We start from the raw sequence: 24,933 nt of genomic DNA, 5'->3' as shown, positions 1-24,933 counted from the left end.
GGCCACTGGAAGATCTGCTGGGCAGGGAGAGTAAGAGAAGGAAGGAAGGTGGGAGAGAAATATGCGGGCAGGGCCGAACATGCGAAAGAAGTGCAAGGGCAGGGCTGTATGCAAGAGAGAAATGTGCGGGCAGGTGTGTACGTGGGAGAGAACTGTGCAGGCAGGCGTGTACGTGGGAGAGAAATTTGCGCGCAGGGGCGTACGTGGGAGAGGTATTTGTGGGCAGGTGTGTATGTGGGAGAGAAATGTACAGGCAGGGGCGTACGTGGGAGAGGTATTTGTGGGCAGGGGCATACATAGGAGAGAAATTTGTGGCCAGGGGCATACGTGGGAGAGGAATGTGCGGGTGGGGGCATACGTGGGAGAGAAATTTGCGGGCAGGGGCGTACGTGGGAGAGGTATTTGTGGGCAGGAGCGTACGTGGGAGAGGAATGTGCGGGCAGGGGCGTACGTGGGAGAGAAATGTGCGGGCAGGGGCGTACGTGGGAGAGAAATGTGCGGGCAGGGGCGTACGTGGGGACATCGTACACAGGAGTCATGGAGTCATAAAGTACTATATTGCAGCACAGAAACAGGCCCTTTGGCCCGTCTAATCCATGCTGAACTGTTCTTCTACCTAGTCCCATTGACCTGCACCTGGACATTCGCCCTCTGTACACCTCCCATCCATGGATTTAACCAGACTTCTCTTAAATGTTACAATCAAACTGCACCCACCACTCCCCTGAGCACCCCTCTGAGAGGCGCATGCAGGCAGCGTGATACATCAGAATCAGAATCAGGCTTATTATTGCCGGCGTGTGTTGTGGAATTTATTAACTTAGCAGCAGCAGTTCAATGCAATACACGATAATATAGAAAGAAAAAATAAATAAGTAAATCAATTACAGTAAGTATATGTATATTAAACAGGTTAACATAGTGCAGAAACAGAACTAATATATGTATTTAAAAAGTGAGGTAATCTCATGGGTTCAGTGTCCATTTAGGACTGTATGTAAACAGTGTGGTACGCAGTCATTGTGCGTGGGTAGGGCTGACATGGGCATGGGTATGGTACATGGGCAGGGCTGTACAAGGTTGGGGGGAAACCACAAACATGAGAAAATCTGCAGATGCTGGAAATCCAAAGCAACACACACAAAATGCTGGAAGAATTCAGCAGGTCTGGCAGCACCTATGGAAATGAATGAACAGTCGACGGTTTGAGCCGAGACCCTTCATCAGTCCTGATGTCCTGATGAAGGGTCTCGTCCCGAAACGTCGACTGTTTACTCTTTTCCATAGATGTTGCCTGACCTGCTGAGTTCCTCCGGCATTTTGTGTGTGTGTGTGTGTGTGTGTGTGTGTGTGTGTGTGTGTGAGGCATACACAGGCAGTGTTTAATAGTGATTGCTGTACTGGTCAAAATGCTCTGTGCTGTCTCCTATCGCTGGCTCTGAGATCACAGAATTGCCTCTTGATGAACGCTAGATGGGAGCCGAGAGTTCAAGGTGAGAGTCCAAGTGCTCGTCCCTACCCTGGAAGCAGATGTGTTTCAATGTGCACCCCTTCGCCCTGTTCAGCAGGCAGGGTGTGACCGACCATCATGCCCCCCCCTCCCCCGCCCTCTCAGTCCCTGTAAACCCAGACTGGGCACTGGTTCAGACACTGACCTCTTCCAGCCAATTGTCTCGGAACACCTTCTCCACCGTCCAGTCCCCTCCCCTCCCATCAGATTTGTCTCTGTCAGTAGTGGGGGGGAGGGAGACGCAGGTAGTTTGTTTTCACACTTCAGGCAGAGCTGCAGAGAGAAGTTAATATTTAAACAAGTTCAGGTTCAACCAGTCATGCTCTATTCATTAAACCAGTCTGTTGCCCTGGGTTACCGACTCCGTTTGAATGTGTTCCTGGAAGTCTGATCACGTGGCGATAGATGTTCAGAAGCTCACATTATGTTGTACCTGATGAGAAGACAATTTAATTTATTAAAGCACCGCTCAGCGACAGAAATCACTCCACATTATTATCTTCTCACTGAGCCCATCAAAAAGTTTCATTCATCCGTTAGAGCAACAGTTTGCTGGCCCTTCTCCCGATGTGGAATATAGAACATTACAGCACAGTACAGGCCCTTCGGCCTACAATGTTGTAACAGCCTATTCCATGTTAAATCCCTCTCACACAGCCCTCCATTTTCCTATTATCCATGTGTCTATTTCAGAGTCACGTAAATGTCCCCAGTGTATCAGCCTCCACCATCGCCACTGGCAGTGTGGTCCACGCACCCACCTTTTTCTGTGTTAGAGCAGAGCAGTTTGGTCACCCTTGCAGGAAGGATTTCAATAAGATCGGAAGAGTGCGGAGAAAATTTACAAGGATGTTGCTGGGAAGTGAGGACTTGACTTGGAAAAACTCGACTAAGTTAGGACTTTATTCCCTAGACTTTAATAATAATAAATCCTTTATTGATCCTGAGTGGGAAATTCTTTCGTTACAGCAGCAACATTTAAAAACACACTTAGCAGTGTGCAGACTAAACCAGTAATAGATAGAGAATAATAATATACACAATAATAATTTACCAATGTGCAATAATTTGCAATAATGTGCAATAATAATGTAGAAATAATAAAACAGAGACTATTGTACTATGGTGTGTGTTCTCCTGTTGCACAGGAGAATGAGGGGAGATTTGATGGAGGTATACAAAATTATGAGGGGTATAGCTAGGGCAAATGCAAGCAGGCTTTTTCCACTCAGGTTGGGTGTGACTAGAACTAGAGGTCATGGGTTAAGGGTGAAAGATGAAATGTTGAGGTGAAATGTTTCTTCACTCGGAGGGTGTTATGAGTGGAACAAGTGGATGCGGGTTCAGTTGCAACGTTTAGGAGAAGTTTGGATAAGTATGTCGATGGAAGGGTTATGGAGGGCTATGTTCTGGGTGCAGGTTGACGGGACTAAGCAGAATAATGATTTGGCATGGACTAGATGGGCTGAAGGGCATGGTTCTGTGCTGTACAGTTCTATAACACTCACACAGGGTCTCCACGTCCTCACGCATGGAATCAAAGTTCTCCTTCCCATCCCAAATGACCCTCCTCCACTGGAGCCAGACTTTCCCAGGAGGCAGTGGGGACTTTGTGTTTCTTCAAGGATCTTTCTCTCTGTCCACCTGGGAATCTCTTTGCTGGACACTCAGCCTGCATTTAGCATGCTCATCGACATCAGTCAGGGCATTAGGTATTGGAACTGGGACAGTATGTTGCAGCTGTGTCAGGTGTTGTCCATGGTGGAGAAGGTTATTGTAGATTACAAGGAGGATCTTCATCAGTTAGGGATGCGGGCTGAGGAGTGACAAATGGACTTGAATGGACCTTATAGATAAAGGTGAAGGGGTGCATTTTGGAAAAGTCAAGCCTGCGTAGGACTTGTATTGTGAATGGTAGGGCATTGTGGGGCAACGGAACGGAGGGACCTAGAAGTACAAGTGGGTAGTTCACTGAAAGCAGCACCACAGATAGACAAGGTGGTGAGAAAGGTGTTTAGCACACTGGCCATCATTAGTTAAGGCACTGAGCATAGGGTTTGGGACGTTACGTCCCAAGTTGTGGTGAGACTGCACTTGGAGTGCTACACATAAAGACTAAAGATTCTTCAGTTCTTGGAAATCCGGAGCATCACACACAGAATGCTGGTGGAACTCAGAAGCCAGGCAGTATCTATGGAGAGGAATGAACTGTCAATGATATGGGGTGAGACCCTTCATCAGGAGAGCTGCATGGGTTTGGTCACCCTGCTATAGGAAAGATTTGGTTAATCTGGAAACAGTGCAGAGAAGATTTACAAGAATGATGCAGGGACTAGAGGGCCTGAGTTATAGGGAGAGGTTGGCCAGATAAAGTCTTTATTCCTTGAAATGTAGGAGAATGAGGGGACGACCTTACAGAGATGTTTAAAATTATGAGAGGCATGGATAAGCTAGATAGTAATTGTCAGTTCCCCGGGGTACAGGAGTCAAAACGAGAGGATGTAGATTTAGCGTGAGAGGGGAAAGATTAAGAAGAGCTTTTTCCACACAGAGGGTTGGAACGAACTGCCAGAGGACGTGGTTGAGGCAGGTACAATAGTATCATTTGAGAAGCACCAGGGAAGGTACAGGGAGGGGTGACGCCGAATGCAGGAAATTGGGAGTAACTATGTGGTCGACATGGACTCCTACCGAAGGGCCTAACTCAACATCTCCTTGTGAGGTTAAGAAGCATTCGGGTAGGCACCTGGAGGGTAAGGCTTAGGGCAGGGGTTCTCAACCTTTTTATGCCATGGACCAAAACCATTAAGCAAGGGATCCATGGACCCCAGGTTGGGAAGCCTTGGCCTAGAGGGATGTGGGCTGAACGCAGGAGATCAGGACCAGCTGAATACCACTATGAGCGGCATGGACTGGTTGGGCCGAAAGGCCTGTATCCATGTTGTATTGCTCTGTGACTTAGGTTTAGAAGACCAGCTCAACACCTTGTCAACATGTCCCCTCAAGTGAGGCTCTCCCAAAGCCAACTCTGGGCCTCATCAGGGAAGAGCAGAGATGGACAAGGGAGAGGTGAGTGCAGGGACAGATGGGCTGGTGAGGGTGGAGGCATGGGATTGGAGAGAGGAACCAGGTAGGGAAAGAGAGAATCAAACAGATGTGGGAGAGGGACGCGGGCAGTTGGTGAAGGGAGAGGGGTGTGTCCCTGGGGAAGGAGGAGCAGAGTCGGATGGGGTGTGGAGGGGGTTTGGGGGTGGTATTGAATGGAGAAGTGAAGGGGGAGGGAGAGCCGGGTACACGGGTGGGGGGGGGCAGCATCAGACTGAGGGAGAGGCAGCAGAGTGATGGGATAGAATTGGGATTGATAAATTAGTTTGTTATTAAATTGAACATAGAACAGTACAATACAGAGCAATACAGCACAGACACATCAGCCCACAATGTTGTGCTGACCTTTCAGCCTACTAAGATCACTCTAACTCTCCCTCCTACATAGAGAGACACATGAATAATAGAAAAATGGAGGGCCAAATGTCCCTAATGTATATGCCAATACCACCAGTCCTGGCAGCACTTTTCATGCACCCACCACAAGAAAAAACCTACCCTTTCCCCTCCCCTCCCCTCCATACTTCCTTCCAATCAATCTCGGATTATGCCCCCTCATATTAGCCACTGGGAAAAGTCTCTGGCTATCCACTTGATCTATGCCTCATGTAAAACTGGGTTTATAATTGTCACGTGTACCGAGGCACAGTGAAAGCTTATCTTTAATACTATTCAAACAGATCAAATTATTACAACAGTGCATTGAGATACTAAAATGTAAATCAATAACAGAGTGCAGAGTAAAGTGTTACAATTGCAGAGAAAGTGCAGTGAGCAGTGAGGTGCAAGATCGTAATGAGGTGGACTGTGAGGTCAAGGGTCCATCTTGTCATACTAGGGGACTTTCCAATAGTCTGCTAACAGTGGGATAGAAGCTGTCCTTGAGCCTGGTGGTACGTGCTTTCAGGATTTTGTATCTTCTGCCCAATGGGAGAGGGGAGAAGAGCGAATGTCTGAGGTGAGTGAGGTCTTTGATTATGCTGACTGCTTTACCGAGGCAGTGGGAAGTATGGACAGTCCATGGAGGAGAGGCTGCTTTCTATCGTGTCCTGAGGTTTTGGACAGAACTGTTGTTTCCCCTTTTAAACGGGCCGGTGGAGTGGCACAGAGAACAATAAACTCACAGATGGATGAAGAAGGCGTCAATTTAATAGAGTAACTGCTGAATTAATCCCTTTCCCCACCTTTTGTCTCCAGCCTCTGCCAGCTCATAGATTCTGGGAAAATTGCAAAAAATAATCACCAAGAAAACATCATGTTCTTATTGAATTTATTTTCCTGTCCCTGACTCACAAGTGTGTTGTTGAGTATCTGGCGCAGGTTTAACTCTCTCATTCAGATGCACTGGCTGCTGTTAGTTGGGGCTGGAGCCTTTTATTACAGAGTGATCCTTGGCTCATTGTCACACTGGGAGAATGGTAGGTGCCAAGAGAGGTTTGAGACAGCTGGCGGTACAGACAGAACATGATGTTGCTGTCAGCTCATTATCTCTTGTCTGATGGTGACGCACACTAGACAGGGATGAAACAACACCCTCGCTAACTGACTTAAACACACTCACACTCTCTGTCACTCTCACTCACTCCTCACTCACTCTCTCTCACTCACTCTCACTCTCACTTTCACACTCTCACACTCACTCTCACACTCTCTCACACTCTCTCACACTCTCACACACTCTCACTCTCACACACACACACTCACACTCACACATGCACACACACTCACACACTCGCACATGCACAAACACACACTCACACTCACTCGCTCTTCTCCAAGTCGCAGTGCAGAGACTGGGATACCCACAGCAGAGAACCGCGTGAATGCTGGTGCAGTATTGACTGAGGGCCTCATAGGCGATCAGCAAGGAGGGATGAGGATCTCCTAGTAAACTTGCTGCTGGGGCTGGTAAAGATAGCTACCCATGATTCCTCGATGCGGGCAGTGAAGGCTTCCACCTGGTGGACTGCCTGGCATGTGCCAGGGACACATCAGTGTCGGGTGAGTGTGGAGAGGGAACGCATGGTGTCCACAGGTCCGCAGAGGTGTTCCAGGACCGTTCGACACCATAGGGGATAAATATGATCCTTGATAGAGATTAGAGCATTTTAATTTAATCTAGTTTGTGTCTGTGTGTTTGTAACAGCATTTTGTAACATGGTAGAAATAACTTGTAATAAAGGTATTTTTGTAAAAAAAATCGTGGGAGGGTTGGTACTGAGGGAGAGTCACACTGTGGGAGAGGTGGTACTGAGAGAGGGTCTCACTGGGAGAGGTGATACTGAGAGAGGGTCACACTGTGGGACGGATGGTACTGAGAGAAGGTCTCACTGGGAGAGGAGGTACTGAGGGAGGGTCACACTGTGGGGGAGTTGCAGTACTGGGGGGGCAGTCACATTGTGGTAGGGGTAGCGTTGTAAATGGTGGTTTAAACTTCAGTCTATCCTACAAACATAAGTTTTCCCTGGGTGCTCCGTTTCCCTCCCACAGTCCAGAGATGTACCGGAGTAAAGCTAATTGGTCATTGTAAACTATCCCGTGATTAGGTTAGGGTTAATCGGGGTGGTGTGGCCGGAAGGCTGTACTCCATGCTGTACTGCTAAATAAATAAGTGCATACATACAAGGATTTAGTTGATCAGAGGAAGAATGGGAACATTTACCTGGTGTCTGTCTCGATGTTCAGCTCAGCCATTACCAGTGTACCTTCTCAGTCCAGGTGCCCTCCTCTGTATGAGATCATCCTGTGCACCAAATGGGTGCCACATTCTTGCTGTTCATAGGGGCCGCTGTGTTAGATCACTGGTGTTTGTTGTATTTGGGAGTGACAGATGTCCAGGTAGCACTAGGCTCTTAATAGATACTGTGTACTGGGCTGTAACAGGCACTGTTGCACTGAATTGTAATGGAACCTGGTCTGTTATGGGTGCTGGCGCTGTACTAGCTGTAACAGGCATTGGCATCACACTGGGCTGTAGTGGGCACTGGTGTTACACTGGGCCGTAACGGGCGCTGGCGTCGCTCTGGGCCGTCACGGTCAACGGTGTCGCGCTGGGCCGTTACGGTCAGCGGCGTTGCACTGGGCTGTAATGTGTGCCAGGTAACAGAGCTCTCACCCTTGCTCACAGGATACACTGGCGGAGATCGAGGAGAAAGTGGAGCAGCTGACGGAGGCAAACCTGGAGCAGGGTGTTGGCTCACAGCTGGCATCACTGTCGGAACGGCTGGCCTCTCTGCGGGGCAATCTGCTGGCAACGCAGGCTCAGCTGGCTCAGGAGCAGATTCCCTCACAGGTACGCTCACCTGCGGGCCCCGACTGACTGCAGGCAGCTGGGCCTCTGCACCACCCTCCCCCTTGCCAACCCTAATCACAGCCTCAGTACAACAACACCAGGTCTCTCTGATCACTTTGAACTAAAATGGATTTGCTTTTGTTCTACTGCTGTTCTGTCTAGTAAAACCTGTGTTTAATTTATGCTTGTGTTTTCCATGTGTACGCTGCTTATCTTTTTTGTGGTTATATATATAATTTTTATTGAGTTTTCAAAGTGAATACATGAGAAAATAATATCTACCCTCCCCGCTCCCCTTAACCCTCCCCCCTCTGATATATACTCCTACCTAAAGAGAAAAGAAAAAAAGAAAAAAAAAGGATCGCCTGAATATTAGAAAGTTTGCACATGGTCCATGGGATTAAAAATAAATTTAATATATATTTGTTACTTTCCCCAAGGAACCAAGATCTTCATCATCGGAGCTGTAAATAAGAGCTCCAAATATTCAAAAATGTTTCATATTTATCTCTTAAAATCTAAAACATTACTTAGCTTCTCAACTCTCATAGTTCCCTGGGGAATCTCTTTGAACTTCACCATGTTGCTATGTGTTTCCCTCCTAATCATCCAGGCAAAAAGAAAAAAAAGTTAGATAAGATACAAAAAAAGAAAAAACAAAATACCACCCCCCCACTAATGTTGTGAATGAAAAGATACACAACACTACCCCCCTCCATTGTGCGGGTCGTGGCTATTGCCACGCTTGCACATATGAATAACGTAGCGATTGGTCAGTATTTCCTCCAGCTCCCCCGTAACAAAAAATTGTATATATATATAAAAAAATTAATGTCCTTATTCCCAGCTAATATTCCTTAAATTTTAACCTTTCTTCCCCTCCTTCATATAATTAATAATATATTTATATATTCATCTGCCTAAAAATCCAACAGTCCTAATCCAGTCTTCATCTTCAATCCATCTCACTTCCCTGGGTTTGTTCTTGTATCTGGTGAATATTCAAAGAATCTCGCACAAAATCCTCCGCTTTCTGGTAATCGTCAAAAAATCTTTTTTCTCCACCAGGCAAAAAAATCTTCAAGGTTGCAGGATAACGCAATATAAATTGATAACCGTGATCCCATAGGGCTTTTTTCACTGGATTAAATTTCTTCCTTCTCTTCAAAAGTTCATAACTTATGTCAGGGTAGAAAAAGATTTTCTTCCCTTCTATCATCAGTGGCCCTTTTCTCTTCTTGGCAGCTTGGGATGCTGCCTGTAGAATCCTTTCTTTGTCTTGAAATCTTAAGAATTTTATTAAAATTGATCGTGGATATTGGTCATCTTGTGGTTTTGGTCTTAGAGCTCTATGTACCCACTCAATTTCAATTGATCGGTCTTCCTCTTTCATTTGCAAGGTTTTTGGGATCCATCTTTGAAAAAATTCTATTGGATTGTCTCCCTCTATACCTTCTTTAAGACCAACAATTTTAATATTATTACGTCTACTAAAATTTTCCAACACATCCACTTTCTCCAAGAGTCGATTTCTTTCCGTGTTCCAGACAAGCACATCATTTTCTGTTTTTTCCACTCTATCGTTAATTTGCTCCATTGTTCTTTCCATCTTCTGAAGTTTCTTATCCATATTATCCTGTCTTTTCATAGCTTTATCATAGCACATCTTCACGTCTCTAAGCTCTGTTCTTAATTTTCTTAGTTCAGCCGTTAATTGCAATAAAGCCTCTCTTATGTCTCTGTCGTCTGTTTTACTTCCAGTCTCTTCCAGTTCTTCCTCCTCTTCTTCATCTGCATTCTCTGCAATATCCAGTTCTGACTCTGAGTCACTTTCAGTTGCAGTGGCCGTCGGTTCTTGTAGTTTAAGTTGTGTCGACATCTTCTTCCGAGAGACCGCTACTGCCGCCATTGCTCCCTGTTCTACGCCAGAGATAAAATGCGTCTCCTCCGAAGGAGATCCAACCTGAATCCGAGGCTCCATCGCTGCAGTCGGCCCTTTTCTCTTCCCATCTCGTGGCGACTTCACAACAACAGACTTCTTCTGTTGCGGTTACGAGGCATATCGTAGAGTAGTCTTACGAAGTTTATAAGTAGTTTTCGGAAAGTATTTATTAACTTTGTTTAAACGGTACTTTGCTGATTTTTTACGGGAGAGCTGGATTTACACGTCTCAATCCCACGTCATCATGTGACACCCCCCGTTTATTTGATGCTATGTGCCTGTGATGCTGTTGCAAGTAAGTTTTTCATTGCACCTGTGCACACATCAAGGACCCCCCCCCCCCCCACGCTGGCAGGAGGTGGACGTTTAGAGAGGTTGTAGAGGAGACTTACCAGGATTAGAGAGAATGTCTTATTCGGATAGGGTGAGCGAGCTGGAGGTTTTCTCTTTAGATCACAGGAGGATGAGAGGTGACTTGATGAAGATATAGAACAGGATGAGAGGCATAGATAAAGTGGACAGCCAGAAACTTTTTCCCCAGGGTGGAAATGGCTAATACAAAGGGCATAGTTTAACAGTCATTGGAGGAAAGTGTAGGGAGGATGTCAGAGGTAGATTTCTTTTACACAGAGACCGGTGGGTGCGTGGAATGTGCTGCCAGGGTTGGCAGTGGAGGCAGATACATTAGGCACATGGATGATAGCAAGATGGAGGGCTATGTGAGAGGGTAGGGTCAGATTAGGTAAAAGGGCCAGCACAACATCGTGGAGCAAAGGGACTACCCTGTGCTGAAGTGTTCTATATATTGTGTCCTGTCGTATCACTGTGCGAATTCCTGATGTAGGAGGCTCACATTGTGATTCCTGATGTTGATGTCTTATTTCTAGGAGTGGGAGACTGAGCTGACAGAACTGACGTGTCCCACAGAGGTGATCACCCAGCAGAACAAGACCACGGGGCAGAGTCCTCTTGGAGAGGAGCCTAGCTCACCTATTCACATCACGAGGTATGGATCAGCACCCATGTCCCTGGCCAGGACTGATGGTATATCCTTCAGTCAGACGCAGTGGGAATTATAGAGAATAGACAATAGGTGCAGGAGTAGACCATTCGGCCCTTCGAGCCAGCACCGCCATTCACTGTGATCATAGCTGATCATCCACAATCAGTATCCAGTTCCTGCCTTATCCCCATAACCTTTGAATTCACTATCTTTAAGAGCTCTATCCATCTCTTTCTTGAAAGCATCCAGACACTTGACCTCCGCAGCCTTCTGGGGCAGAGCATTCCATATGTCCACCACTCTCTGGGTGAAAAAGTTTTTGCTCAACTCCGTTCTGAATGGCCTACCCCTTATTCTTAAACTGTGGCCTCTGGTTCTGGACTCACCCATCAGCGGGAACATGCTTCCTGCCTCCAGCGTGTCCAATCCCTTAATAATCTTATATGTTTCAATAAGATCCCTTCTCAGCCTTCTAAATTCCAGAGTATACAAGCCCAGTCGCTCCAATCTTTCAACATATGACAGTCCCGCCATCCCGGGAGTTAACCTTGTGAACATACGCTGCACTCTCTCAATAGCAAGAATGTCCTTCCTCAAATTTGGAGACCAAAACTGCACACAATACTCCAGGTGTGGTCTCACCAGGGCCCTGTACAGCTGCAGAAGGACCTCTTTGCTCTTCTACTCAATTCCCCTTGTTATGAAGGCCAGCATGCCATTAGCTTTCTTCACTGCCTGATGTACTTGCATGTTTGCTTTCAGTGACTGATGTACAAGAACACCTAGATCTCGTTGTACTTCCCCTTTTTCTAACTTGACTCCATTTAGATAATAATCTGCCTTCCTGTTCTTACCACCAAAGTGGACAACCTCACATTTATCCACATTAAACTGCATCTGCCCACTCACCCAGCCTGTCCAAGTCACCCTGCATTCTCATAACATCCTCCTCACATTTCACACTGCCACCCAACTTTGTGTCATTGGCAAATTTGCTAATGTCACTTTTAATTCCCTCATCTAAGTCATTAATATATATTGTAAACAGCTGCGGTCCTAGCACTGAACCCTGTGGTACCCCACTGGTCACCGCCTGCCATTCCGAAAGGGACCCGTTAATCACTACTTTGTTTTCTGTCAGCCAGCCAATTTTCAATCCATGTCAGTACTCTGTCCCCAATACCATGTGCCCTAATTTTGCCCACTAATCTCCTATGTGGGACTTTATCAAAGGCTTTCTGAAAGTCCAGGTACACTACATCCACTGGCTCTCCCTTGTCCATTTTCATGGTTACATCCTCAAAAAGTTCCAAAAGATTAGTCAAGCACGATTTCCGCTTTGTAAATCCATGCTGACTCGGACCGATCCTGTTACTGCTCTCCAGATGTGTCGTAATTTCATCTTTTATGATTGACTCCAGCATCTTTCCCACCACCGACGTCAGGCTAACCGGTTTATAATTCCCTGTTTTTTCTCTTCCTCCCTTCTTGAAGAGAGGGACAACATTAGCCACCCTCCAATCCACAGGAGCTGATCCTGAATCTATAGAACATTGGAAAATGATTACCAATGCGTCCACGATTTCTAAAGCCACCTCCTTAAGTACCCTGGGATGCAGACCATCAGGTCCCGGGGACTTATCAGCCTTCAGACCCAACAGTCTATCCAACACCATTTCCTGCCTAATATAAATTTCCTTCAGTTCATCCATTACCCTCGGTCCTTTGGCCACTATTACATCTGGGAGATTGTTTGTGTCTTCCCTAGTGAAGTCAGATCCAAAGTACCTGTTCAACTCGTCTGCCATTTCCTTGGTCCCCATTATAAATTCACCCGCTTCTGTCTTCAAGGGCCCAATTTTGGTCTTAACTATTTTTTTCCTTTTCACATACCTAAAGAAGTTTTTACTATCCTCCTTTATATTCTTGGCTAGTTTACCTTCGTACCTCATTTTTTCTCCACGTATTGCCTTTTTAGTTACCTTCTGTTGCTCTTTAAAAGTTTCCCAATCCTCCAGTTTCCAACTCGTCTTTGCTACGTTATACTTCTCTTTTATTTTTATACTGTCCATTACTTCCCTGGTCAGCCACAGCCTTCCCTTACTGACTCTACGTCTCCTGATTCTATGTCCCTCCTCACAAGGGACTGAATATCATTCCTCACCAACAGAGCCACCCCACCCCCTCTGCCCATCAGTCTGTCCTTTTGATAGGACGTATACCTTGAATATTCATTTCCCAGGCCCTGTCCACTTGAAGCTATGTCTCTGTTATTCCCACATCATACTTACCAATTTCCAACTGTGCCTCAAGCTCATCTACTTTATTTCCTATACTCCGTGCATTCATATATAATACTTTTAATTCATTACTCCCCTCACCTCCCATTCAGATTGACTGGTCCGTTTCAGTGGGTGTATCAATCAGGAGATGCCCAGTAACCCTTCTGCCAAGTGGGATCCCACCCGGATTTACTGGGATCCCTGTCGTATCAATAACTAGAAATCATGCCTCCATACAGAAGATACAAAAGCCTGAAAGCATGTACCACCAGGTTCAAACACAGCTTCTATCCCACTGTCACCAGACTTTATCAGACTACTGAGAGGCCCCCAAGTATGATAAGATAGACTCTTGACCTCACAGTCTATCTCATTATGGTCTTGCCCCTTATTGTCTGCCTGCACTGCACTTTCTCTGTAATTGTTACACTCTTTTCTGTATTGCTATTGTCTAACCTAGTTCTACCTCAATGCACTGTCTCCTGGTATGAAAGGACCTCACAATATACTTGCTTAATGTGCTTGTACCTTATTGTTTACCTGCACTGCACTTTTTCTGCAATTGTAGTACTACGTTCTGCATTCGGAATCCTTTTTACTACCTCAATGTAATTACGTATGAAATGATCATGTCTGGATGGCCAGGAAAACAAAAACTTCCTGTATCGTAGTGCATGTGACAGTAATAAACCGATTCCAGTCCTATCCCAGTGAGACTGGGTTTCCTGTGATTGACAGGCAGATTTCACTCCGAGGCATATAGAATCATAGAGCATGAAGCTCACAGCCAGGCCCTTCGGCCCATCTCACCCTTGCTGAACTGTTATTCTGCCTGGTTCCATCGACTAGCACCCAGACCAAAGCCCTCCCTACCCCTCCTATCCAAGTACCTATCCAAACTTCTCTTCAATGTCGCATTTGAATCAACATCAAGAAGAATTTCAGAGTTGTACACTTTGATCCTTTGAACGTCCACCCCTCCATAAATGCTGTCTGACCTGCTACGCTCCTCCAGCATTTTGTGTGTGTTACTCAAGATATCCAGCATCTGTGGATTCTCTTGTGTTTAGGGGAAATTGGTAATCGTGTACCAAGATACCACCAGAAACTTTGTCTTGCATGCCATCCATACAGATGGATTCATTACAACAGGAAACAATAACAGAATGCAGAAAAATGTGTTACAGTTGCAGAAAAATTGCAATCCTGGTAACTGATAAGGTGCAAGGCTATAACGAGGTGGATTTTGAGGTCAGAAGTCCATTTTATCATGCCAGCAGACCATTCAAGCGTTTTGTAACAGTCAGGGTGGAAGCTGTCCTTGAGCCTGTTGGTTCGTGCCTTCAGGCTTTTGTATCTTCTGCCCAATAGAAGAGGGGAGAAGAGAGAGTGTCTGAGCTGGGAGGGGTCTTTGATTATGCTGGCTTCTTTACTGAGACAGCGAGAATTAGAGAGAGTCCATGGAGGAGAGGTTGGTTTCTGTGATGAAGCATGACTGGGATAGTGGGGGTAAGGGGGAGGGAGGTAGGGTTTGGCAGATGGGCACTGTCTGATCCCGAGGGAAACGCCTGGGAGAGCAGAATTCCCAGGGCTTTCATGGGAACCTGGGTCTGGAGAGGTGCACTGAACACTGACCACTGTACACCAGGACCAGTGGTTAGGCATGGGGGGTGGAAGTGAAGGGTCTATCATGGTGTGATGGACATCTGTGTCTACTGAGGAGTGGCAAAGAGAGGTGGGGGATGCAAGAGAGAGGTGGAGGGGAGGGGCTGGATGCTTGAGGAGGGAGGTCGGAGAGGGGGATGGGTGGGGGGGAGTGAGGGAGATGAGGTCGGGGTGACTTTGCTGACTTGATGGTGTGTGTCCCTCACAGAGACCATGGTGACCCTGAATCCCTTGGGATCGCAACCCCTGTGGGCCCAGACGAGGCGTCCCCATCGTTGGCTGTAATGTGGCAACATCTCCGACGTCAGAACCAGGACTTGGCAAAGCTTCTGGAAGATTTTCTCCAACAAAGTCAAGGGTCACAGGTCAGTAACAGCCTGGCAGGGAGAGAAAGATTGGTGCTGGTCTGACTCCTGACCCCTCCCTTCCCACTTCCCCCTCTTCTCTATTCCTCCCTCCATCCCCTCCCTGTTCTCCCTGCTCCAGTCCCGGGAGCATAGTGACACTTGTAGGCTGTGTACGGTCCTCGGACTGTGTTGGTTGCTGAAGCGAACGACGCATCTCACTGTATGTTGACAAATGAAGTGTCTGCTGGGAGGCTGGGTAAGGTGATCTTATTGTGCTTCAACATGAGAGGGAGCTCTGCCCTAAGTAATGATCTCAGATGGGGAGAGCTTATTGTGATTTTAACAGCACATTGGGATGTCTTGCCGTTCCCTCAGGAACGCCAGGGACCTGATAGATTCACAGATCTCCTAACCCATTACCCTGTAACGTTAGCAAATGTTTCCCGTCAGCTGGTATCTGAAGAGAGTTGCAGGAATCTTGCTGGGACTCGGAGAAAGTTTGAGAAAATGTAGAACAGAACAGGCCCTTTGGCCTACAGTGCTTTGCCGACCTTTTAACCTACTCCAAGGTCAATCGAACCCTTCCCTCCCATTTTTCTATCACCCATAAGCCTGTCTAAGAGTCTTTTAAATGTCCCTAATCTATCTATCTCTTGAAAACTTTGAATGTTTTTCACTGGAGAGTAGGAAGGGGTTTTGTACATTTTCTCCATGGTCACGTGGATTTTCTTGGGGTGCTCTGGTTTCCTCCCACCTTCTAAAGATGTACAGGTTAGGGTTTGTGAATTGTGGGCATGCTTAGTTGGCGCCAGAAGCCTGGCGCACCCTCTGACTATGTTGGTCATTGGCACAAGCAACTCATTTCACTATGTGTTTCCATGTGGATGTGACAAACACAAGTAATCTTCAGATAAATAGATCTTTATCTTATAAAGGTGTATGCAATCATAAGGGGTACAGATAGGGTGAGTAAACAAAGAAAACATAGAAAACCTACAGCACAATACAGGCCCTTTGGCCCACAATGCTGTGCCGAACATGTACTTACTTTAGAAATTACCTAGGGTTACCCATAGCCCTCTATTTTTCTAAGCTCTATGTACCTATCCAGGAGTCTCTTAAAAAACCCAATTGTATCTGCCTCCACCACCATTGCCGGCAGCCCATTCCACACACTCAGCACTCTCTGCGTTTAAAAAAAAATACCCCTGGTACCTCCTCTGTACCTACTTCCAAGCACCTTAAAACTGTGCCCTCTCATTCTAGCCATTCCAGCCCTGGGAAAAAGCCTCTGACTATCCACACAATCAATGCCTCTCATCATCTTATACATCTCTATCAGGTCACCTCTCATCCTCTGCCGCTCCAAGGAGAAACAGTATGCACATTCTGTTTCCCAGTGTTGGGAGTACATATTGTAGGTTGAAAGTGAGAGGGGAAACATTAAATTAGAACCTGAGCTGTAACTTTTTTCACCCAGATTGTGGTCTGTATAGGGAACGAGCTGCCTGAGGAAGTGGTTCAGGCAGGTACTGTACATTAACAGGATTTAAGAGACACTTGGACAGCTACATGGATAGGAAAGGTTTCGAGGGATACGGACCAAACAAAGGCAAATGGGATTAGTTTAGACAGGAATCTAGGTTGGCACGGACAAGTGAGCTAAAGGGTCTTTTTCTATGTTGTACAGCGTGGGACAGAATGACAGGGGGTTCCATACCTTGCTCCACCCATCCCTTTCCCCAGCATGTAGTGGGAGCTGAGAAAGAGGGCTGTGATGCTGAGGGAGTGAGGCCCAGACAGAGGAGTGGGAGATCTCACAGATTCCCGGTGTGTGATCACTGACCCTCCACCCGCCTGCTGGGTCTGGGGTTGAGATTCTGCAAGAGCTGGGTAGCTTTGGTTCACCCAGTGGAGGGAGCCTTACCACCCAATGGGCCTGGGTCATAGAGTCATAATGCACTACAGCATAAAAACAGGCCCTTCTGCCCATCTAGTCCATGCCAAACTGTTAGTCTGCCTTGTCCCATCGACCTGCACCTGATCTATAGTCCTCCATACCCCTCCCATCCATGCACCTATCCAAATCTTTTTGTAATCAAACCTACATCTACCACTTCCACTGGCAGCTTGTTCCACACTCTCACCATCCTCTGAGTGAAGAAACTCCCCCTCACGTTCCTCTTAAATATTCCACCTTTCACCCTAAATCTACAACCTCTAGTTTGAGTCTCACCAAAACTGTGGAAAAAGCCTGCTTGCATTTACCCGATCTATATCCCTCGTAATTTTGTATACCTCTATCAAATCTCCCTTCATTCTCCTACACTCCAGAGAATAAAGTCCTAACCTGTTCAATCTATCCCTATAACTCATGTCCTGAAGTCTGAGCAATATCCTTGTCAATTTTCTCTGAACTCCTTCAATCTTATTGACATCTTTCCTGTAGACAGGTGACCAGGCTGCACACAATACTCCAAATGAGGCCTCATACACCTTCAACATAATATTCCAGCTCCTGTACTCAGTATTTTTATTTATGAAGGCCAATATGCCTAAAGCTCTCTTTATTACCCCATCTACTTGTGACACCACTTTCAAGAGTGTTGAGACGTCATGAGTTTCGAGGGAGCTTCAATCTGTGACTGACCCCCAAGTGTTTGATAGGATGTTGCAAAGGGAGTTGCACTTCATGTCTAACCCCAAGAGTGTGTGATGGGATGGTGTGGAGGGTGCGTCACTTGGTGTCTAAACCCAGAAATGTGTGATGAGACAGTGTGGGGAGAGAACACCCTCAGATTTATCCTCTGTATCCTAGACACCAGATGCATCTGTCTTTGCTCTTGTGAAAAGTTAAGAAACTTAACAACTTATCAACCCGCCAGCCCCCTGCTAGTACTCTGTTCCCAAACAGCAGCATTCTCCTTCATTTGTCCTGACGCTCCAGGACTGTCCTTGAGCACTGAGTGTCTCCCTCACTCAGTGAGGGGCAGAGCAGAGTGCTGATGTCCAGCCCGTGCCTTGCGGGTCCCCTGCACACTGAATAGGTCTGACCATCCTTATCCGTTGCTTAGGGGACCGTTCACCAGGATGCGCGCTTAAAGTTGGAGATGGCCGTGCAGAGGATCGCTCACCGCATCAGCGACTGGCTAGATGGGGCGCAGGCGGAGCTGAACAGCGGCAGCCTGGTGCCTCTTGCGGAAGCAGAACAACAACTACAGCATCACCAGGTAACTGGGAAGATCAGGGTGTCCATATGGCTGCATCGGTCGAGTTTCTGCTTAACGGCGACCCAGAACACACAACACTGACTGTAGAACAGCGCAGGACACGAACAGGTTTTTTGGCCCACGATGTAACCTACTAAAATAATGACTAATGACTAATTACCGGGCTGCTGCCTGGACTGGAGAACATATCTTATGAGGAGAGGTTGAACGAGCTGGGACTTTTCTGTTGGAGGGAAGGAAGGTAAGAGGTGACTTGATAGAGGTGTAAAAGATGATAAGAAGCATTGATTGTGTGGACAGCCAGATTCTTTCCCCGGGCGGAAATGGGCTAATACAAGGGGATATAATTTGATGGTGATTGGAGGGGATGTCAGAGTTAGGTTTTTTATACAGAGAGTGGTGGGTGTGTGGAATGCTCTGCTGGGGTGGTAGAGGCAGGTATACTAGAGACATTTAAAGAAACTGTTATATAGACACACGGGTGATAGAAAAATGGAAGGTTGTGTTTGAGGGAATGATTAGTTTGATCTTGAAGTAGGTTGAAAGGTCGACATAACCTCATGGGCAAAAGGGCCTGTATTGTAATGTTCTATCTTCCACGTTGGTCATCTAATCTAATCTCTAAACACAGGAGATTCTGCAGGTTCAAATCCAGAGCAACGCACAAAAAGTCCTGGAGGAACTCAGAAGGTCAGGCAGCATCTACAGAGAGGAATAAACAGTTGACATTTTGGGCCAAGGCTCTCTGTCAGGACACCTAGTCCCTTCTGTCTACACAGTGTCCATGTTCCTCCATTCTCTGCCCACATAAATGCCTCTATCATATTTGCTCCCAGTTCCAATCCTGGCAGCCCATTCCAGTCACCAGCTGGGAAAAAAAAATCCTCATACATTTCCTTTGAACTTTCCGCCTCTCACATTAAATATTAAATACTATGTTCTATGTTTCTGCTGTGAGAAAATGATAGCAACTATCCACTCTCTGCCACTCATTACTTACAAACTTCTTTCAGGTCTTCCCTCAGTCTCCGATGCTCCAGAGAAAACAACTCTATTCTGTCCAACCTCTCCTCATAGCATGTGCTCTAATCCAGGCAGCATCATGGTGAACCTCTTCTGCACCCTCTCCAATGCTTTGACATCCATCCCATAACGGGCGGCCAGAACTGAATGACATCGGGTGACAGGAACGTTCCTATGACTGTTGTCTGGTACCCAGCCACATGCAGGCATCAGGGGTTCCTGGGGTTGAGGCGTTGGGGAGGGAATGAACATCAGTGACCACCCCTGTTCTGACTTCATGATGGAATGAAGATCACAGATTGAGCAGCTGAAGGTGGTTGGGTTCAGAATGCTACCCTGAGACACCGCCCTCTCCCACACATTGGTGTTCTGGAGCTGGGACAGAACACAGAAGCTCGCATTATATTGTACCTGGTGAGACGACAATTTAATTTATTAAAGCACTGCTCAGTGACTGAAATCACTCCACATTATTATCATTCTCACTAACCCCATCAAAAGTTTCATTCATCCGTTATGGGAACAGTTTGCTCTTCTGATGTAGAATACACAACGAATAGAACATTACAGTACAGTACAGGCCCTTTGGCCCACAATGTTGTGCCAACCTTTTAACCTCTCCCTCCTACACAGCTCTCCATTTTTCTGTCATCCATGTGCTCATCTAAGAGTTTCTCAAATGCCCCGAATGTATTTGCCTCTACCACCACCCCTGGCAGTGTGTTCCATGCACTCACCACCCTCTGTGTAAAAAGGAAAAAAAAAACTACCTCTTACATCTTCCTTAAACTTTCTTCCATTCATCTTAAATGTATGTCCTCTGGTTTTACCCATTTCTGTTCCAGGAAAGACGATATTGGCTGTCCACTCAGTCTGTGCCTCTTATTATCTCGTACATCTCCATCAAGCAACCTCTAATTCTCCTTGGCTCTTAAAAGAAAAGTCCTCACTCACCTAACTTGCCCCCATAAGACATGCTCTCCAGTCCAGGCAGCATCCTGGTAAATCTCTGCACCTTCTCAAAAGCTTCCACATCTCTCTTATAATGAGGTGACAGAACTGAACACGATGCTCCAAGTGTCATCTTACCAGACTTTTATAGAGTTGGAACATTACCTCGTTGCTCTTGAATTCAATGCGCCAACTGATGAAGGCCAACACACCATGTACTGACTTAAGTTGTGTTGTTTGACATCTGGGGGATCTCTGGGGTCCATCCAGAGAGAGACACACTAGTCGCAGCTAGACTGATTCTGATCAGTGGCTCAGTCACTCACTGCCATTACTGTGGGGCTGAAGGTTGCCACGGAGCGTGGCCTTAATTCCCATGGTGTGATCCACGCAGTATTGCGTTTGGCCTTGGTTTCTGTGGAGACTTTTTTAAAAATCATTCAATGGCTGTGAGGTATCAGTGACCATTTATGCCTGTTCTTCTGTATATGGGCTGAAGTTTATTGAATGGCCTGTGTTGAGAATGCACGTGAATCTTTAGTTTATAGTCAAACCCCGCAGGAGCTGTCCCTCCCACCCTCCCACAATGTAACTACCCCCCGGTACCACCCCCCCCCCCACGGTACCATCCTTTGTTTTGTATCAAAGCTATAGAAGTTTATTTACAACACACAGACACAAGACAAACAATATTTACAAGATAGTAGTTATACTCAAATTTCTATACGGTTACTACCGTCTATAAAACAGTCTATACTGCGGGGGGAGCCACTGCTCACGGAAATCCCCCAATGTGCCCGCCATGACCGTGTGCTCCCTCTACAGTACCATCCATCCCTCAGTGTGCCCCTGCTGCAATGTGACCCTCTCTCGGTACTGCTGCTCCCACAGTGTGACCCTCCCTCATTACCGATGCTCCCACAGTGTGACCCTCCCTCAGTACCTCCTCTCCCATAGTGTGACCCTCCCTCATTACCTCCTCTCCCACAGTGTGACCCTCTCTCAGTACCTCCTCTCCCACAGTGTGACCCTCCCTCATTACCTCCTCTCCCACAGTGTGACCCTCCCTCATTACCGATGCTCCCACAGTGTGATCCTCCCTCATTACTGCTGCTCCCACAGTGTGACCCTCCCTCATTACTGACGCTCCCACTGTGTGACCCTCCCTCATTACTGATGCTCCCACAGTGACCCTCCCTCAGTACCTCCTCTCCCACAGTGTGACCCTCCCTCAGTACCTCCTCTCCCACAGTGTGACCCTCCCTTATTACCGCTGCTCCCACAGTGTGACCCTCTCTCATTACCGATGCTCACACAGTGTGACCCTCCCTCATTACTGCTGCTCCCACAGTGTGACCCTCCCTCATTACCGACGCTCCCACAGTGTGACCCTCCCTCATTACCGACGCTCCCACAGTGTGACCCTCCCTCAGTACCTCCTCTCCCACAGTGTGACCCTCCCTTATTACCACTGCTCCCACAGTGTGACCCTCCCTCATTACCGACACTCCCACAGTGTGACCCTCTATCATTACCGACGCTCCCACAGTGTGACCCTCCCTCATTACTGCTGCTCCCACAGGGTGACCCTCTCTCATTACCGATGCTCCCACAGTGTGACCCTCCCTCATTACCGACGCTCCCACAGTGTGACCCTCCCTCATTACTGCTGCTCCCACAGTGTGACCCTCCCTCATTACCGACGCTCCCACAGTGTGACCCTCTCTCATTACCAACGCTCCCACAGTGTGACCCTCCCTCATTACTGCTGCTCCCACAGTGTGACCCTCCCTCATTACCGACGCTCCCACAGTGTGACCCTCCCTCATTACCGACGCTCCCACAGTGTGACCCTCTCTCATTACCGACGCTCCCACAGTGTGACCCTGCCTCATTACCGATGCTCCCTCAGTACGACCCCTCCCTCAGTTGCAGTTTGACCCAGGGCTGTTGCTGGAGGGGTGGTAAGACAGGCATTGACGAGATCCCCTGTGTCACAGGTACTGCTGGAGACAGCTTGCCAGGACATGGCGGAGGAAGTCAAGGCGCTGGGGCAGTCGGACGCCTTCAACTGTACCGAGGCTCGGGGCTCCCTATTGGACCTACACAACCGGCTTGGGCTGTTCATCCGCAGTGGCTGCCTGCTCACCCACTCGCTGCGTGCCAATGTGGACCACGCCTCTGAGTGCCAGGTAATGGTGGGGGCACTGATGAGCTGGTGTGGTCAGGGAGGAGAAACCCTCGCTGCTTGTGTCCCAGAGACAGAGGGAGGGACAAATTCTTCCCAACCCTGTTGGCTGTGGTCAGGCTCCACTACACCTGACAGTGACTCTTCCAGTCAGGCCTCAGGTCAGTGTGGGTGAGAGGGACAGTGACAGGGGAATCTTAGAGCAGTTTCAGTGGATTAGCATGGACTCAGAGGGAAGGTGACTATGGTTGTGCTGTTCCTTTCCACCCTAAGGCTCAGCTGGGAGCAGAGAGCTCACCTGAGGACCCACACAATAACTCAGGAAATCATAAACACAAGAGTTTCCGCAGATACTGGAGATCTTGAGCGACACAAACAAAATGCTGGAGGATCTCAGCAGGTCAGGCAACATTCATAGTGAGGAATAAACTTTTCCTTTCATAGATTCTGTCTGACTTGCTGCGTTCCTCCAGCAATTTGCATGTGTCTTTTATACTATTTATTAATTTAATTTTGTACTTTATGATATTTTTCTTTTGTCCTTGCACTGTACTGCTCTCACAAAACAGCAAACTTCATGACACCTGTACGTTATAATGATTCTGGCACTGAATAGACTCTGTTCCCTGGAGTGGAGAAAGCTGAGGGACCTCACAGAGTCACGCATCACATAAACAGACCATTTGGCCCAACACATCTATGCTAACCAAAGGCCATACGACCATAAGAAATAGAAGCAGAATTGGACCATTTGGCCCGTTGAATCTGCTCCGCCATTCCATCATGCTGATTTATTATCCCTCTCGACCCCATTCTTCTGCCTTCCCCCTGTAACCTTTGACACCATGATTAATCAAGAACTTATCACCCTCTGCCTTAAATATACCCAATGACTTGGCCTGCACAGCTGTCTGTGGCAATGAATTCCACAGATTCACCTCCCTCTGGCTGAAGAAATTTTTCCTCATCTCTGTTGTAAATGGATGTACCTCAATTCTGAGGGTGTGCCCTCTGGTCCTAGACTCCCCCTCTACAGGAAACATCCTCTCCACATGCAATCTATCTAGTCCTTTCAATATTCAATATGTTTCAATGAAATCTCCTTCCTTCTTTTAAACACCAGCTAGTACAAGCCCAGAGCCATCAAATGCTCCTTTCATTTCTGGGGTCTTTCTCGTGAATCTTCTCTGGACCCTCTCCAATCCCAGCACATCTTTCCCTATATAAGGGGCCCAAAACTGCTCACAGTACTCCAAATGAGGTCTGACCAGTGCCTTATAAATTCTCAGCATTACATTTTTGCTTTGTGTTCTAGTCCTCTGGAAATGCATGAGATCATCGTATTTGCCTTTACCATCAGCTCAACCTGGAAGTTGACCTTTAGGGAATCCTGCACAAGGACTGCCAAGTCCCTTTGCACCTCTGATTTTTGAATTTTCTCCCCATTTACAAAATAATCCATGCCTTTATTCCTTCTCCCTAAGTGCATGACCATACACTCCCCTGCACTATATGCTATTTCTTTACCTATTCCCCAAATCTGCCTAGGTCCTTCTGCAGAGTCATCGCTTCCTCAACACCACCTGCTCCTCCACTTATTATTGTATCATCTGCAAACTTGGCCACAAAGCCATCAATTCCTTCATCCAAACCATATAATGCATACAGAAGCAGTCCCAACACTGACCCCTGTGAATACCAAATACCACTAGTCACCAGCAGCCAATCAGAAAAGGCCTCCTCTATTCTCATTCTTTGCTTCCTGCCAGTTAGCCAATCTTCTATTCCTGCTCGCACCTTGCCTGTAATACCATTGGCTCTCATCTTGTTAAGCAAATGCTTAAAGGCCTACTGAAAATCCAAAAAAAATCCACTGACTCTCCTTTGTCTATCCTGCCTGTTATTTCCTCAAAGAATTCAAACAAATTCCTTAAGGAAACCTTGCTGATTTTGGCCTATTTTGTCATGTGTCTTCAAGTTCCCTGACTTCAACACAAAATAATCTGCAGATGCTGGGATCAAAACAACACTCACAGCACGCTGGAGGAACTCAGCAGGTCGGGCAGCATCACTGGAAACAATGAGTCGACTCATCGTTTCCACTGATGCTGCCCGACCTGCTGAGTTCCCCTGACTTCAACATCTTTCCAACCACTGAAGTCAGGCTAACTGGCCTATAATTTACTTTCTTCGGCCTCTCTTCCTTCTTGAAGAGTGGAGTGACATTTGAAATCTTCCAGTTCTCTGGAGCCATTCCAGAATCTAGTGATTCTTGAAAGATCATTATTAATGCCTCCACAATCTCTTCTGCTACCTCTTTCAGTACCCTACAGTGTAGTCCATCTGGTCCAGGTGACTTATCTACCTTCAGATCTTTCAGCTTCCCAAGCACCAC

At 47.0% G+C, this 24,933-nt stretch overlaps 1 protein-coding gene across 5 annotated transcripts in view; it reads left to right on the top strand.

The window, feature by feature from the left end:
• LOC134345253 (nesprin-2-like) overlaps positions 1-24,933 on the top strand; it is a 276,033-nt gene that overhangs the window by 122,547 nt on the left and 128,553 nt on the right. For 4 of the 5 annotated variants that reach the window (XM_063045636.1, XM_063045664.1, XM_063045656.1 and 1 more), the window contains 5 exons: positions 7,743-7,907; positions 10,737-10,855; positions 15,008-15,164; positions 18,221-18,376; positions 22,351-22,542. In XM_063045636.1, the coding sequence (XP_062901706.1) occupies positions 7,743-7,907; positions 10,737-10,855; positions 15,008-15,164; positions 18,221-18,376; positions 22,351-22,542 (789 nt within the window). The remainder of the gene's footprint in view (positions 1-7,742; positions 7,908-10,736; positions 10,856-15,007; positions 15,165-18,220; positions 18,377-22,350; positions 22,543-24,933) is intronic. The other variant, XM_063045672.1, reaches the window with a different exon arrangement.

This window comes from Mobula hypostoma, chromosome 1 (assembly GCF_963921235.1).
Source record: "Mobula hypostoma chromosome 1, sMobHyp1.1, whole genome shotgun sequence".
Lineage (NCBI taxonomy): Eukaryota > Metazoa > Chordata > Chondrichthyes > Myliobatiformes > Myliobatidae > Mobula > Mobula hypostoma.
The sequence above is the reverse complement of the archived record's forward strand: the minus strand, read 5'-3'. Positions and strand labels throughout refer to the sequence as shown.